The 16,981-nt window shown below is 43.5% G+C and overlaps 1 protein-coding gene and 1 long non-coding RNA gene across 2 annotated transcripts; both read right to left on the bottom strand.

Annotated features, from left to right (window-relative positions):
- Positions 1-1,710: 1,710 nt before the first annotated feature.
- Positions 1,711-12,517, bottom strand: nrde2 (NRDE-2, necessary for RNA interference, domain containing; the record flags this gene model as incomplete). Its single annotated transcript, XM_034525499.1, is given in 31 exon segments — positions 1,711-2,036; positions 2,206-2,277; positions 2,800-2,889; positions 2,891-2,942; positions 3,560-3,693; positions 3,879-4,300; positions 5,042-5,240; positions 5,242-5,271; positions 5,273-5,346; positions 5,349-5,468; positions 5,471-5,504; positions 5,507-5,527; positions 5,628-5,806; positions 5,809-5,847; positions 5,964-6,014; positions 6,017-6,134; positions 6,245-6,286; positions 6,289-6,418; positions 6,527-6,651; positions 7,281-7,414; positions 8,168-8,357; positions 8,661-8,885; positions 9,429-9,613; positions 9,616-9,648; positions 9,737-10,002; positions 10,714-10,854; positions 10,967-11,064; positions 11,066-11,171; positions 11,556-11,635; positions 11,637-11,662; positions 12,448-12,517. Coding segments are annotated over 31 exon segments (3,612 nt in total), but the record flags the coding sequence as incomplete, so codon positions are not given.
- A 1,288-nt stretch (positions 12,518-13,805) lies between these two features.
- On the bottom strand, positions 13,806-16,659 carry LOC117751339. The gene is made up of 4 exons (XR_004611867.1): positions 16,386-16,659; positions 15,738-15,825; positions 14,489-15,177; positions 13,806-14,390 (listed from the first exon to the last, which is right to left on the bottom strand). It is a non-coding gene; the product is annotated as an uncharacterized LOC117751339 (long non-coding RNA).
- Positions 16,660-16,981: the final 322 nt, after the last annotated feature.

Raw genomic sequence — 16,981 nt, 5'->3', positions numbered from 1 at the left:
CGTCTCCGGTGTTGTCATGTTTTATGTGTTTTATAAAAGGATGTTGCTCTTGAATAATTCGTGTTTCTTAGTTTAAAAAAGAAGAAGTCTTCACTCATATAGTGAAGAGACGGTAATAAGAGTGCATGTGAAAGGCTTTGCATGCTGTGGACCCAGCTACTGACACCACATATAACGCCCTCTGTGCATTGTATACTGTCACCGTTTGTTCCGATGCGTTTAAACACAATTGTATTTGGAACATGCACAACAACTAAGCTCTCAATACAAGGTCCCTTTACAGGACATGACACAGAGGAGGGGAACGGGCCAATGGAGGGCCTGCTTTAGTTGTACTCGAGTGGTGCACATAAACAAATGTGACATGCAGTAACCTGGGCAGTGTTCTGCTTTGCCCTAAGCCACCCTTCAGAGATTTAGATATATAGACAGGTGTGTAACAAGGCTAACGCAATACCAAATGAATGAAGCCCACTTTTGTGTTGTGAAAATCAGACACACAATATTAGTGTAATCCCAATAACTGCAACTGGCGTCTGCATTTATCTACATGGCTTGACATTGTAGGCCTAATAAACATGTGTTGTGGAATCGCTGTGAGAAATATTTCCTTTTCAGGCAGAATGATTTTATTGTCATATTGTCTCCTAGTGAGGAGAATGTTTGCCTGACTTGCATTACATTAGCTAATTGAGTCGTTTTTCTTAGTAGTGATCGTTCGACTTTAAAGAAAAAACGACAGGTTTCCTCGTCTGTATTTATATTAGTTTTTTAATCTGTCTAAAGTGTCAAAGTGACGGACTAGCTTGTGCTAAACAGGTTTTTATTCAGGCGGATGGATACGTTCGGGTTGACGGCACAGTGGCAGTTGAGGTTTCGCATTTGAGAGGCGGATTCGGATTGGATGGAACAGACCTGCAATATTCTGCACAGTGTACAGACCGCTGATTGGCCAGGGCGGATCTGCAATGCGTCAAACCACGGCGCGGAAACGGCGGCAGGAGGGGGCGACTCCACCGCTGCTGTGTGTAGTATGTGCTGCGTTATGAGTGACAAAATAGGGCAGGTGACACTTCCAGGTAATTCACAGGTGAGTCGAGAAATTGAATTAAAAAAAATAAAAAACTTACAGCGGACATACATATAAAAACTGAGACTGAATTCCCCATGTTAAAATCGGAAATCTTAAAATTAGATGATTTAATTTAACAAAAAAATATTGCAGCAATGCATTGTTAAACTTGGTGTCAGATTTTGCAGAAGCACTGTTCACATGATGAAATTGAATATACAAAATAACTGAAAGCTAGAGCTCACTTTAAAAAAAGTGAAAACTTCCTGAAGTTGACACTGCCAGCCTGTTCTTTTCTATTCTTGGTTACTGGGTAAGATCACCAAGGTGCAGGGACACAATATAATGTTACCTCATTATCCTCTGGTGTCTCCTAAAACAATGGTGTCCAAAGCATTATTAACAAGTTCAGGCATATGCATTTTAACATTCAGTGAAATGCTGACGTGGTGTTACGTTGCATTTTCCAAAGTATATGTTTGATCATTTATCTCAGTATTTATTTACAATTAATTGCATTGGTCTCTTTGCATTCACATCCAACATAAACATGTCATGAACTTTTAAAATATGATATTTAATTTAAATGCACTAAAGGGTATGCCTATGCAAACCTACACAGCACACAAGACAACACATTAGAATAATATATTTATTAACAGTATCTGGTACTAAAACACATGTACAAAGGATGATCATTCTTTAAATGTGTGTGTGTACGCATCCGAGTGTGTGCGTCTCCTTTTCTTGCCATTAAGTGTGCTGACATTGGCATGCTGCCAGTAAAGCAAACTCATGTTCTTGAATGAGATGTAGATGTATCTGTGTGTGTGTATGTTCATTCCTCCAGTAGTATATCCAATTCTTCAAGAGGCAGTCGGAGTCGGAGTTCTTTTTCCGTCATCAGATCTACAAACTCCTGCAGATGCTCAGGGAACAGCTGCACTGCGTCCATGTACAGACCCTGATCACACACACATATTTGCATCAATGCAAATTTACATTCACACACACACACAAAGAGAGAGAGAGAGAGAGAAAACTGATTTCACATACTACAATTTGAGAATGCAGTGGTCTGAGGTCAGCTGCTGTGAGGAAAAATCACATTTACTTTTACGTCTGTAGCTCACCTTAGCCCAGGGAATGTTCTGTAAGGCCTTGTAGAAGATCCCTCTGGCTTTATCCACCTTCCCTTCCGACACCTGCGAATACACACAGCGCAGATGTGAGACTTTACCGACCGTCGATATTTGTATATTCAAATTACACAAAGTAAGTCTGCATAGGCTTGGTCTTGCTGTGCGTGTTAGTTCTCGTGCTTTTATCTCCAAGTCAATATTGGAAAACGACGTGAGAGGGTAACACCAGAATGAACACAATTTGATCTAAAAAAGGCAAGCAGGCTTCACCAATCATTATTTAAATGCACATTGGTCCTTGATACATTTAACTTTTGCCATCTTCCTAAACATGTGTTTTGCCATTGTGTGTTCATCTATCAGCTCACTGAAAAAAGAAAAGCAGGTATTTGCCCTCGCAGTGAAGTCTGTAGCTATGCCGTTATGAGAATGATTGGATAATGGTTAAAAAAGGATTATGAACTTCCCCTGCTTTGTATTTTCTTTAAACTGACGGGTCAAGGACAGGAAATTAGTTCAAGTAAATTGAGTGTCCTCACAATATCAGTAAACATGTGAATTTGTGAGCATGATTTTCCATCTCACCAGGAAGTGGATGTACATCCTCCAAAGTAAAGGGCAGTGAGCACCCATCCGGTTTCTATGGCGCTTTCAAAACAGTCCACGGATACGGTTTGCTTAGTCCAGTCTCGGGCAGGATGGGCAAGGCAGCATCATGGCAACAAGACCTATAGTCACCATGGAAACATACAATTATTAATGTGTGATGTAGGCAATAGGAATTTTGATCGATTCTTGGCTTACCACGCATAAATACGGAAGAAGCGAGAACAAGTAAGGAAAGAAATTTGGTGATGCATTTTCTAAATTTGATCTAAATAGTTTTCTCTCCTGTGTACAAATAATGACTCATCCTGCACTCAGTTTACAAACAAATCATTCAATCAAATGACGTGCTAAAACACAGTATATGTAGCTTGTGTTTAGAGTACATGAGGAAATTAAATCTCACCTGGACGAAAACATGAATGCTCTTGTCAAATTTCTAAAAGTCAGCCTCTTGTGGCCGAAATGGGAATTACAACAACAAAACATGACACCTGCCAAAACCTTTTTTTCCCCCCCCACCTGTTTTTACAGATGGAAGAAAAATAAATAAGGAACTTTTATTTATTATCCTGGTAAAACCTATTTTACTTTCTTAAAAATTGGATTGCCAGGGTGTTTTTTCTCTCACTTGCCCCCCGTGAGAAAACTATAATCACGGCATCTTGATGAAAAAATGTTGTTACAACGCGACGTGCAGGAGAGCCTCATGCCTACCCAACATCCTCTCTGCTCTTACCTCTGAGCAGCATCTACCAGCTGCTTCCTTTGTTGTTCGGCAACAATGGCAAAGAGGCGCGGCACCACACTGCTGTTGTCCCTGGTTACAGAGTGAAAAAACCTACGTGCCCGGCCGGCACTATGGTAACGGTTCTTCCACCTGAAACACGTATGAGGGCCATCATGCCAAAGTACCCAAGTACAGATTCGGTACAGAATTAAGTGACTAACACACATCTACAGAAGCTCCTTGCAAATGACTGACTGATTTAATTTAAACCCGCGATGACGAAGAAATTAAATTAGTTTTGGTCTTTAATGAGGAGATAATGGCTTACCTGTATATATATGCTCCAGAGAGGGGCGCTGCTGGACCATGTGGCGAGGGCAGAGGTCAGCGCTTGTCTCAGTGTTGCAAGTGGAAACACACCGACGGTGTTGTGGTACCTAAGCAACGCTGCGTGCTGCACTGCTAATGTCTCACAGTCGGAGGCCAGCCTGTGAACACAGTGCCTTCTGGTGTGGCTGGAGTCCTCTGCAGACTGGCCAGCATCAGTGCCAGTATCAGTGCCAGCAAGGCTGGCCTCCTCCATCTCACTGTTGCGCTGCGTTAGCGTGTGGTGCAGCACCTCCATCCTCTCTCTCGCCTGGCTGTAGACGGCGTTCGCTGCTTGGACGCCCATTGTGAGGTACTGAAAGAGAGCGTAGCAGCTTATCAAGCCCCTCGGCCTCAGCTTGTCTCCCAGCAGGTCCTCGTGCGCTGTCGGTGGAACGATGAGAGGGGGGGGATCAAATTAATGACAGTTAGCCGCTTAGACCAGTCACAGTAGGAACAAATACAGCTGTTACTAATAACATTAACAACAGTCTCCCAGTAAACCATGGCTGTGTAAAAGTGAGCTAGCATGAACAACACCAGGACCCTGAAATCGAAGCAGTTAAATGGAATTCAGCCATCATTCATTTGATTATTTGAGCTTTTCCTTCTGTGAAGTCAAAATGTCTCCTGTGAAAAGGCCTAATCAACTTGGGCTGTGCATTTAACTGATGTATTACATAACTAGTTTTGATTAAGATTTGTCCATTGGACATGTATTCAGTCACAACAAGCTTTTAGCGTCACAGCTATCCCTGCTCTCATGTTACCTTAATAACAATAAAAATGACTCCAATGAGTTTCACATAGTGAAATGTAAATTTAGGCAAAAGAGAGCCCCGGTGTTGATACATTGAATATCTGCTGATTTTGTTAGGACTAGTGCGTAACTGGTAATAATGACTTATTACTGAAGGATGTTGTTCCATGTTTTAGAATAATTACTACTGGCTGGAAAAAAGTTGATACAAATGCTACAGAAAATGCTCCAGTTTGGAAATAAATGATCAGCAGTAAAAGTAGAAAATGGGCCAAAACGTGCAAAACCACAGATTTTGGCTTTTTATCAGACATGTAGCCCCTCCGTGACAGATGAAACACACAGAAGTTGTTTAGGAAGTGAACCTTTTCTGTTGGCCTGAGGGTTGTGGATGCTTTGGTCCAGGGCTGACAAGACGGCAGCCAGAGCCTGCTCGTACGACTTCCTGGCTTTCAGGATGGAAACCGGCGAGAGGGACTGGGAGGATGAGGAGGTTCCTTCTGCTAGCCGGGTGAGCACACAAACAGCTGGGGACACGGCGACATCCGGAAGCCCTTCGCCCCGCCACACTCGAGCCGTCCTCCACCTCCAGTTGGGGCCCACAGCAGACACAGCTCGCAGAGGGCGGGGCTCTTCAGCCCCGTTGTTCCCCCCATCGCACTGGCCGTGAGAAGACTTTGCGAGCCTCTTCGAGGTTGCCCAGCATCCACTCCAGGTGGGCGTACTCCTGCCACAGCGCCAACGACGAGCGGTTATCGGGTTCTTTGAGCAGTTGCTTGGCAACCCGCTTGCGCTCTTGCCCTGAGAGCGCAGGCGCTTCTTGTTTTGCCGCCACGCAGGCAGCGCAAGACCTGTACACACACAAATGGGTACATCAGGGCGGCGGTTCAATCTTTTGCTTTCTTTTTACTTGTAAGTAAACACCTTGGAGTCCAATAACCCGACTCCTACCTTGAGTTTCTCGTACTGCATCCAGCTGAGTGACAGTGCGGCTCGGTGGTGGGCAGGAATGACAGGTTGTACCACACTGAAGATATTGGCGACAAACCTCTCGCCCAGCTTCCCAAGCCCCGGCCACTTCCTTGTTCCCTGGAGAGTGGTCGTGTGACCCACAGAGTTAACCCCGGGTCAAGTAGGTCGTGGGAGGTCAGAGGACACTTGAGATCATTACCTAGGATGTGACATAAAGTCAGCTTTGTATCAACGACTTGCTTCAAGTTGTTCATTCTATTAAAAAATAGAGAAATACATAGCTGGTGTGCTTTATTATGTCTGTAGCTTCTTTACCCTGAGTGAGCAGAGAAAGGTTCTCCAGCAGCAGGCCAGGCTGACAGGGGCAGCAGAGAGCACAGAGTCTACGGGCAGCCCCAGGAAGGAGACGAAACGGAGAAGAAGACGGAGCTGGAGCTCTGGCGAAGACAGACAAATTAGGGATGGGCCGATGTCATCAAACAACACCTACAGTTAGAGAGAAAGAGAGATGACAAAGGCAAAAAAAAGCGGTCAAACCTACGGCATATCACGGTTTTGTTTTCGCACAAATGGGCTTCCACACTTTAAATCCCTACCTGTCTGTCCGGGTCCTCACAGTCTACTTCTGACTGTCCCCTTGGCCTTTGTCGGGCCTCCAGGGAAGCCAGTGAGCTGCTTCTCGAGACGGCTCCACGTCCAACCAGACTGTCCATCTGGGCTGGCTCCGATCCTTCACCTCCTCCTCGTCCTCTTCCTCCTCCTCTTCTCCTCTGCGGAAAAACACAAACACACAAGAACACGTTTATTTTACCATTTTTAGCCCGCAAATCAATTCAGAGATTATTCCAGGATTTACGTCAACAGTGTGTGTGTTTCACCTGCCACTGGGCTGCAGCCACCCTCCTCGCTCTTGTTGGAGCATCCAGGCTTTCCAGCCTCTGGCCCCCATCTCTCCGGACTCGCTCCTCCCCGCCTTGTCCCAGAACGGCTCGAAGAACTCAACCTGTACACATATAAAAGCTGAATTTAACTGGAATTCATGAGCACTGGGTGGTTGTCCTCTTGTGTTTTTTACAATGCCCATAAAAGAAGAATCATTCTAAGTGACCACATTTTGCTGTTCTGCTTTCATTCAACATTTAGTGGGAAATACGCATATTTGCTTTCTTGCTTAGTTTTACATCATACATCTCTCATGTGTGCTAGTTTTAAAAGGTGCCCTGTGGAGTTTACTTGTTAAAATGAAAAAGTTACATTCAATGTTACATTGTGTGTATAATTGAGATCTAAAGAAAGAAATATTGAAATCCTGTGTTTACACCCATGTTTGCTAGCTCACTGCTGACACGCCACGATGCCTTCTTTACTGGCACCAGCTGTCAATCGGTTTAATAGCATGAACCCATTGGGAGTATGTGTACTGACGTCGCCTACTTGCATGTGGTGGTGTCATCGTGTGCATGTACAAACAAGACCGATCCGATCGTTAAAAGCATCGCTCCCTAGCACTACGAGTGGTCACATGTTCTGCTAAACTGTTGTCCACAGGCGACAAGATCCACTCTCCCAGCACCCCTGAGGCTCCCTAATTAACATGTTGTAGATATAAAAAAAAAACTGAAGTGTGTTTACCTGCTGCTTGGTGGACAGTTTCCGTACGCTGTCGGGCTTGTAGAACGTAAAGTCGATCATGGCCTGAAACAGAGAAGTTGCTTTCTCTGAGTGACCAGACTGACGCAGGTAATGACACTGCTGGGTGAAGATATCTGGACAGAAAGAGAGAAAAGACAACCGGGAACAATTACAACAACTTCCAATAAGCATTGAGCATACAAAACAAAAGGCTTTGCACTAATACGTATGTGATGCATCATGTGCATTGTGGTGGAATTATTTCTAACATTAAAACAATAAGATCTAACAACCTTTAAGCTTCTGAGTATTTATTCCTACGCAGGAAGGAACAAGTCTCAGTTATATACTCTTCCTTCCGAGGGGTCGAGTAACACACGAACATGCACAGTTAGTGAGTGTGTAAGGGCGGAGTGAGAGGTGACTTCATTGTATTATGGCAATTAGGGAGAGAGAGAGCTGTCTTAGGGAGGGTTCGAGTTTTTGAGTCTTCAATGGCCGATTCATGAGTCGAAGGTCTATAGCAGACAGATAAGAGAGAGATGTAATTATAGGTAAGGAAGCATATGGGGGGGGTTAGACTGTGTTAATGTGTTAATAAGGGGATACCCATAAATCCTGAGATTTCTCAGAAAGTTTAATGGGTATGCTGAGGAGTTTCACAAAATAGGGGCCTCAAAAGGTTCTTGCCAGTTTAAGCGCAACATGATTATATTGAATATAATATGATATGATATTGAAACCTGCAACAATTATAAGTGGAGTATTTTTTCCATTACAACATCACATACGCCATTGTGATAGCCGCTGGTGACAAAACTGTGCAGGGTAACTGAATAAGTGGTAGAACCACTGGGTAAGCAAAGGCTAAACTAAATCTCTGTTACCCAAAATATCCTCCTCAAGCCCCGGCAGGGCTGGGTGAGAGACCATGCTGCCGTCGCGCACCGCACTGAGCGTGCTCAGACACTTCCCGTACGCGGCGTTGACCTTTGACACGGTGAAATTGCTGAAGTAGCTCTGGGTGAACAGCAGATACTCCCTCCACAGTGGGGCACTGTTTGGGTGGAGGAACACCTGAGAAACAACAGATACAACACGAGTTAGCCTTAGAATTACTATAAGCTATAAGACAGGAGAGAAACAGAATAAACCACATACAAAATCTAGAGTATAGCCATGTTCCACTCTTTTAGAGCAAAATAATAAACCACAGCTGGAGTCAACATATATATATATATATATATATATATATATATATATATATATATATACATATATATAATATATATATATATATATATATATATATATATATATATATATATATAGTAGCACGGCGTGGGTTTCATGAAAACACAGAAAGACATGTAGACTGACCAGTTTCTTCCATTCTTTAGCCAGAAGTGAGGGCTCCAAGAGCTCTTGGCAGATCCTGAGCCTCTCCAGCTGCAGAGCGACGCAGCCGTGGTTGGTGGCCACTGCGCGCTCCGCGATGCTCAGCTTCTTCTCCTGCACCGCTCTGTAGGAAGACTTGCGCCGCTCGGCCGCGTCGCCGCCCTGTTGCTCCTTCTCGCCTCCAAACACTGTCACACTCAGCTCGTCCTGGTGAGGGAGAGAAGAGGGGCTCAGAAGGAGCGCTGCATCGGAAAACAACTTCAGGAATAATCTGCCGATTACAGTAGGCTGACATGATGATCCCACCAAGTGTCACATGTATGATACATATTGAAAGTTACAATATAGAGGGCGTGGAAACATGCACGTGATTTGACATCCAGCATGTGAGACGGTCCATGGTTCTACATGGTGCACAAACATAGATTTAAACTTAAATCATAAGTTAATTTTCAGTAAAAAAGAATGGCCTTGAGGGTCACAGACCAGATAGAGTAAGGAAATATTGAGGGACAGACTAACACATTGATGTTTTTTGTCTTAATCTGGAATTTTGTTAATGATCAGAAATATATAAAATAAGGCCTCCAATAAACTTGTAATAAGATTGTAATGCGCACCGACACCGACACGTAGACACTAACACTAACAAAATGTAGGGTACATCATAGCAAATCAAAGCCGCTTGTCAGGCAAGTGAAGCGGAATAAAGATGTAGACTGCATCGTTACAAAAGGAGGGTCTTCGCACCTGGTATCGAATGAATTTTAGCCATAGCTGTGTGTCGGCTGGCTGCTCTCTGAGCCGCCTGTTAAACTCTTCCGTCCTCCCGGTCAAAAGTGCTGCGCTCTGCCCCGTCTGAGTGTCCTGTTGCTGTGTCTGCTCCTGCTGTCCCTTCCCCTGCAGCCAGAGGGCCGTGGAGGAGTCATACACACGAGAGGATTTACTGTCGATGTCGGCACTCTGACACCTGGATTGACACATGACATTTTTGGTCACACCAGCTGAGTTTTTTTTGCCCTACTTCTTGATATTGTTAAGCCTACAGCGTCTCTTACCGGTCTCCCCTCCTTTGTTCTCCTCGTCGGCACCAAGCGAGAGGAAGGGGGTGGGGCTGATGGCATCGCCGCACCCAGAAACCCTTGGTAATGTGGGAGTAGGGGGCTCGGAACTCAGCAGCTGGCGACTGACTGCAGAGAAGTATCTGTCGGCTGCCTTCTTCCTGTCCCCGCCTTTCTGTTTCTTATGCGACGCCGACTCCTCCCAGCTGACTCCCTGTCTGCGGGGGTCCAGGCCCAAGGACGAGCTGCCTTTCCTCCTATACCTGAAACACACACAGTTTCAACGTACTTCCAGGACACGGAGGCTTTTAAGTTCACTCCTCTGAAGAGTCACAGGGAGTCTTTCCCAATGGTTTTGATTTGTAATTAAAAGGGAGAACCAATTGAAGGTAGTTTGCATGAGATGGGATAGACACTAAGAGAAGGAGAAAGATGTCACGGCACTGCTCTTGTGATGCAGAATGTAAGTGTGTAAGTGTGTGTGTGTAAGTGTATGTGTGTGTGTGTGTGTGTGTGTGTGTGTGTGTGTGTGTGGTGTGTGTGTGTGTGTGTGTGTGTGTGTGTGCTGTGTGTGTGTGTGTGTGTGTGTGTGGTGTGTGTGGTGTGTGTGTGTGTGTGTGTGTGTGTGTGTGTGTGTGTGTGTGTGGTGTGTGTGTGTGTGTGTGTGTGTGTGTGTGTGTGTGTGTGTGTGTGTGTGTGTGTGTGTGTGTGTGTGTGTGTGTGTGTGTGTTTTGTGTGTTGTGTGTGTGTGTGTGTGTGTGTGTGTGTGTTGTGTGTGTGTGTGTGTGTGTGTGTGTGTGTGTGGTGTGTGTGTGTGTGTGTGTGTGTGTGTGTGTGTGTGTGTGTGTGTGTGTTGTGTGTTGTGTGTGTGTGTTGTGTGTGTGTGTGTGTGTGTGTGTGTGTGTGTGTGTGTGTGTGTGTGTGTGTGTGGGTGTGTGTGTGTGTGTGTGTGTGTGTGTGTGGTGTTAGTTTACCTGGCTACATCTCCTCTGTACAGGGACTTGTACGTCCAGTTGGATGGGTCGGCTTTGCGGTCCACACAGAACAGCTGCTCCGTGGGCGACTGGAGGTCATCCAACCAGGAGAAACAGCTTGCTAACGGAGCAGCCTGCGGACTGCATGGCAGCACAGACACACAACCATGACCAAAGAACAGAAGCAAGCCATTGCTATTGTTTATAAGATCATAAGTGTAAGCAGGCGTGATGTAAAAGTGTGCGTCTATACCTATCTGCTTTTTGCTCCCTTTTGAGGTCACTGGGGAAAATGGTTTCGGAGTCAGTCCCACTGCTGTCAGAGTGTCCATTCTTCTTTTTGTGTTTTTTTCTTCTTTTTTCTCTTCTTTTCACTCTTCTTTTTCTTCTTTTTAGGTGGCACATTACCCTCCTCCTCCTCCTCCTCTTCCTCCTCAGAGTTCACATATCTACCAACACTGAGGATTATAAGGTGAACTCAACGTTACCCAACGTGAACCTATAACCTGCCGCATGCAAACGTTCATGTACTTCTAATACACTTACGGGAAAAGTTCATATCGCAATTTTCTAAACAGAGTGCTTCACAGTGAATAAAAACAGATGTGTGTAAGGGGAATAAGAACTCAGAAACAAATGAACAGGAGAAATGCGCAATGTAAAAAGATCTGAAAATGTAATAGAACCAATTGTATAGCAGCAACAATAAAATGGCACCATATGTCACTGAAGAAATCTAAAAAGATGCTACAAACCAAGAGGTTGAACATGTAAAGCAGAATGTCCAGTATTGTGTCTGCAAGCAAGAAAAAAAATATAGAGGTTTCGGTTTTGACCCGTACCTTGATTCCTTCTCTTTCGGCCTCTCGCTGGTCTTCTCAAAAAAACGATTGTGAAGAGAGACGGCATCCCCGGCCTGGAAAACTCTTATTGTTCAGCCAGTTTAATTCTAAAGGAGAGAGTGGGGGACAATTCAGTATAATTCAGTAATCAGGAGGACGACAGAGATCTTGATGTTTACATGTGGTGAATCAACATGATGGGTAAGTACACCAAAGTCTAGGAAAACCAGACTGAGTTAACTCAGTGGGGAGAGAAATGAAGGTCTATGAGTCAATGACATGCCTGCACTGCCCTCGAGGATCAGGGTCCTGGATAGTATTAGAACCACGTCTACAAGGGGCTGATAGACCGAAGCAGGGGAGTAGTGGTAATGATAGTGACAACAGGAAGATATTTTCCTTGAAAACACACATCACAATGTGTAGAGGAGAACGTGATTCCGCCAGTAACGAATACACCCAGACACCGAGCGTTTGAAGCCTTTAGCACTCCTCAGTTATCAGCAGAAATACACGCCTTGTATAATATCATCAGTATTGTCACATTGTGCTCACTTTGTCTTTACTTTGTTTTCAAACCCGAGTGTCTGTGTCGTTGCTCACGCAACCACAACACCGTCTTTGCCCAGTTTATTATTACCTGAATGTAAGAACAGCATCAACAAATATAAGGCAAACAAATAGTAGACGGTTTCCTGGCTTTTAGGAGTCACATTTCAGGTTGAATGTAAACCAACTAACAAGAAAGTAAGCTAACGCTAACGTCTGTCAATCAAATGCAACGGCCGACAGACGTTAATATCAACTATATTTTCTCCACACATAAAACACACAGCATCGAGATGAACTATCAGTCCGCATCACAACGGGAACTACACGAGCGAGCGGTCACCTTTAGAAGAATCCTCTACTTTGTCACTCTCTAATTCAGCAAACGCTGGAAACAGAGCCATGATGGTATGTCGCACATAAACAGTCGCAGAAACATGACGTCATTGGGCAAGAAATGACTCAAATAAAATGAGCAGTTTTATTATTCCAATATAGCTTTTATTGTTAATTTGGTGAAACAAATATATACAAATATTTTTTTAATAAACAATTTATTATTAATTATTGTATAAACTCCCTGAAAGTTCATAAAAACAAAGTTATGTGCGCAATTAAATAGTCTAACTACATATCGGGAAATACTTCAATCCAATCTTCTTTTTTAAATTAACATATTTTAATAATTAATTACATTATTAGGCTCGTTCGTTAAAGCTGCGCCTCTCCTGGAATCCAGATAAGAGCAGGCGGCCGCTGCAGGAGGCGGTGCCAAAAAACTGCGATCAAGTCGGACAGTTTTCAGCTGCCTTCAAAGAACAATCAGAAAGTCAGTGTTCAGGAAGTCACGGGACTCGGCCGCGCGCAAGCAGTAAGGGGAGGGTGTAGGGAGCACACCTCACAGATGACGTCACCGTTTCCATAGTAACAATTATTCGAGTCTTTGATTTCTTGATCAGTTCATTCTGCGACAAAAAAAAGAAAATTAGCTCCTCCCCCACACCTCAGAACAGATGACGTCAGGGACCAGGCAGAGGACAGGGACCAGGAGGGTGGAGGGATACATATATATATGTACATATAGATATATATGTATATCCATATATGTATAGATATACATGTATATGTATACACACATATGTTTATACATACATATATACATACATATGTATAAACATATATATAAGAAACGTGTAGTGAGGGTGAACTGGGAAAGTCTGGTGGAGGATCCTGTACAGGAGGTCTTCAACTCCCACCTCCGGAAGAACTGTAGATATGTATGTGTGTATATATATATATATATATGTATGTGTATATTATATATATATATATATATATAATTATATATATTATTATTATATATATTAGTGCTGGGTGTTTGTCCATATGTACACACTTATATATATATATATATATATATATATATAGTTATAAGTATATATATATAAAATGTCTAAATGCCTTATTTGTGTGAATAAGCAGGAGTACAGTGATTGATGGTTGCAAAATCAAAAGATTTAATTTACACATAACAAACATTATTAAAACACACTATATGAACAATTATTAAACACAATTATTAAAACACACAAGAACAATTATTAAACACAATTATTAAAACACACTATATGAACAATTATTAAACCCAATTATTAAAACACAAAAGAACAATTATTAAACACAATTATTAAAACACACTATATGAACAATTATTAAACACAACTATTAAAACTCACTATAAGAACAATTATTAAAACACACAATATGAACAATGCACAAACAAAAATACATTGATTATTAGAGGTTCCATTTTCACACAACTGTCACGTACTTTAAACAACCTATCTTTACTTGCATGTTCCACCACGTCATCGTCCTCATCCAGGTCTGACAGATCGTCCTCAACATCCGAGGTGCCCGACTCCGCCTGGAACCTCTGCGATGTCATCGCTTGTTTCCACAGGACTCTGATTCTTTCGATATCTTATCACTCCGGAGGTGGAGGTGGAGGCAGAGGCGGGGTTCAGCCAGCACGTCCTCAAATAACCCCCTCAGACGTTTAGGGAGTAAAACACAGTTGATGAGGCACTTGAGTGTAGAAACTTGTAGATACACAAATCACGTAGCCGTGGTCTTGGTCCCCATCTTCTTGGGCCCTGGCGACCTCCTCCAGTTTCATGTTTGTCAGTACCCCTGGCCGATGGCCGTATATCGAGCACAGCAGAGCTGAAAAATAGCCGTAGAAGGTGTGGCGAAGTGCCTGACTCTCGTCTGTTTCCATTTCCTCTGAGGACAGGGCAAAAGAGAGAAGAAAATAAAAGCACCTTTAGTAACTTGGAGAGACACAGGTTTATTTACATCTCTATTCAGATAGGCCAACTTACTCAGTATTGTAGGAATTGTTTCATTTGCCAGCTGCTGACAAGTGCGGAGGCTGGCAATGGAAATTATGTTCTTAGCCCGAAACTGATGTATAAGCACGTCTTTTGTTAGGCGTTTAAGGCTGGATCTCACGGCCCTCACCATGCCCGTGATTTGGGCCTTTGACAGCCGGCTTTGGGGGGGGCGGGGTCTCAGCAAAAATAATGACAAAACTGGAAGATGTTCCGCATCAATGCCGGTGTCATGAATGCTCCATTTGCACGGGAAAACAAGGCTTACTTCCTGATCCCTTCAGCGTCATCCAGGAACCGCCACGTATTTAGACAACCAGTATGATGCTTTTTAATCTTCCAGCCAGTCGCACTCACAGTTTGTGAGCGACGTGACCTCTTCACAAGTTTCTGATTGCCCGCAGTTTGGCCATTGCGGCGCTCCACCTTGCTCTTCTAAGACTATCCTCACATTTGGCTTGACCCAGCTCCCCGTGGCCCTGCCGCAGGTGTTTGTCATGCCTTGTGCTTTGATACAGGCAGTCCATAACGGGGCACTTGCCTTTTCTAATATTTATCCGGCTGAATTTTTCTCTTCTCCACATTTTTGACATAATGCCCCCTTTTAAGGTGGTGGGGCATGGCGGAATACAACTTTTGACAATTTTGGCAGACATTTATATGTTGTGTACGCGTCAGTTCTGAAAGAAAAAAGTCAAAAAAGATAAATCAATTAACATTTTAAAGAAAACACTTCAATAAATTTGAAAAAAAAACAACTTCAAAACAAAAATTACTTCAAAAAATAATTTACAATTACTGTATATACATATATTATTGAGCTTATTATGAGGGACATCTTGAGGTCACATGAGCACATGATCTTGAGGTCAAAGATCAAGCATGCTTCTTCTGTCTGAGGGAAAGAAACACGCTTGACCTTTGACCTCAAACACTTTTCGAATGCATGCTTCTCCTGTCTGAGGGGGAGAAACATGCTTGACCTTTGACCTCAAGCATGTGTCGAAAGCATGCTTCTCCTGTCTGAGGGGGAGAAACATGCTTGACCTTTGACCTCAAGCACATGTGTCAAATGCATGCTTCTCCTGTCTGTAAATAATTAACTTTTAAACCCTTAAATTGTTAAAAACTTCGACATATCTCACACATAAACTACTCTAATAAGTTAATTATGCAGAAATAATGATGCATTTCATGACATTTACATTAAATTAGGGGAGATAAATAAGTTGTGACTTACCTCTTGCAGGGGTGAGACATGAATGCACTTTGTTAATTGAAGGATGGAGGTATTCCCGAAGAGGAGGCTTCTGATTGGCTGCTGCCAGCTGGACACATCAAAAGGAAAAATACGGACACTTGAGGGGAAACTTTATGGTCATTTTACTACATCTCCCTAAACCAGTGTTTCTCAAACTGTGGGGCGCCGAGGTATTACAGGTGGGGCTCGGGGGGCAGTGCGGAGAACTTCACATATTACAAAAGTACGTGTAAATGTTGACGCTACGGTTACGGCGTTAACAGGTTACGCGTGCGCATGCGCGATCCAAGATCCTTTAATGCTGCATCAGACGCGTTTGGTCTGAACGCAGCATAAAGACTCACGTGTAGTTTAGTAGCTTAGCACAATGAACAGACATTTGACAGGAGGGAAAATAAAATCAACCGCAGATGAGGAGAGACCAGTCTGTGATTTATGTCTGAAAACTCTGGCAGCGGACAGTATGAAGCCCAACACATTAAAAAGACACTGGAGACATTACACCCCACTCACGGAGATAAGCCACGGGAGTTCTTTCAGAGGAAACTTGGTGAATACCGCATGCAGGCAAATCACTTTGTAAAAGTGGCATCAGCTGACGAGCTCTTTAGGCGTCTGGACAGTTACCTGACAGAACACGGGCTGAAAGCACGACGGTTTCCACTCTGAGGAGACGGGAGCGGAGCTTTCAGCTGCTTCACAGCGAAGCTCGGTGGCTCTCACGAGGAAAAGTGTTATCTCTACGGGCCTGCTTTGATCCCTCTCAGTGACATCACGGAGCACACCACCAAAGCTATAAATAGAAGTGACTTCCACCAGGCTGTTAGAAGAGAGGCCAGGGACCAGGCAGAGGACAGGGACCAGGAGGGTGGAGGGATATCTAGAGGCCAGGGACCAGGCAGAGGACAGGGACCAGGAGGGTGGAGGGATACATAGAGGACAGGGACCAGGAGGGTAGAGGGATACATATATACATAGATACATATATATGTACATATATATAGATATATATGTATATCTATATATGTATACACATATGTGTATACATATATATATATATATATATATATATATATATATATATATATATATATATATATATATATATATACACACACATTCATATATGGTGTCTCGCTATTGGACTTCTGTGCTCGCCACGGTTTGTCCATGACATCTGATCTGCAGCTGTATGTCTTGGACACTCAGGTGAAGGTGAGCAG

This window comes from Cyclopterus lumpus, chromosome 22, assembly GCF_009769545.1.
Source record: "Cyclopterus lumpus isolate fCycLum1 chromosome 22, fCycLum1.pri, whole genome shotgun sequence".
Lineage (NCBI taxonomy): Eukaryota > Metazoa > Chordata > Actinopteri > Perciformes > Cyclopteridae > Cyclopterus > Cyclopterus lumpus.
Note: the sequence above shows the minus strand (reverse complement) of the source record. Positions and strands in the feature narration are given on the sequence as shown.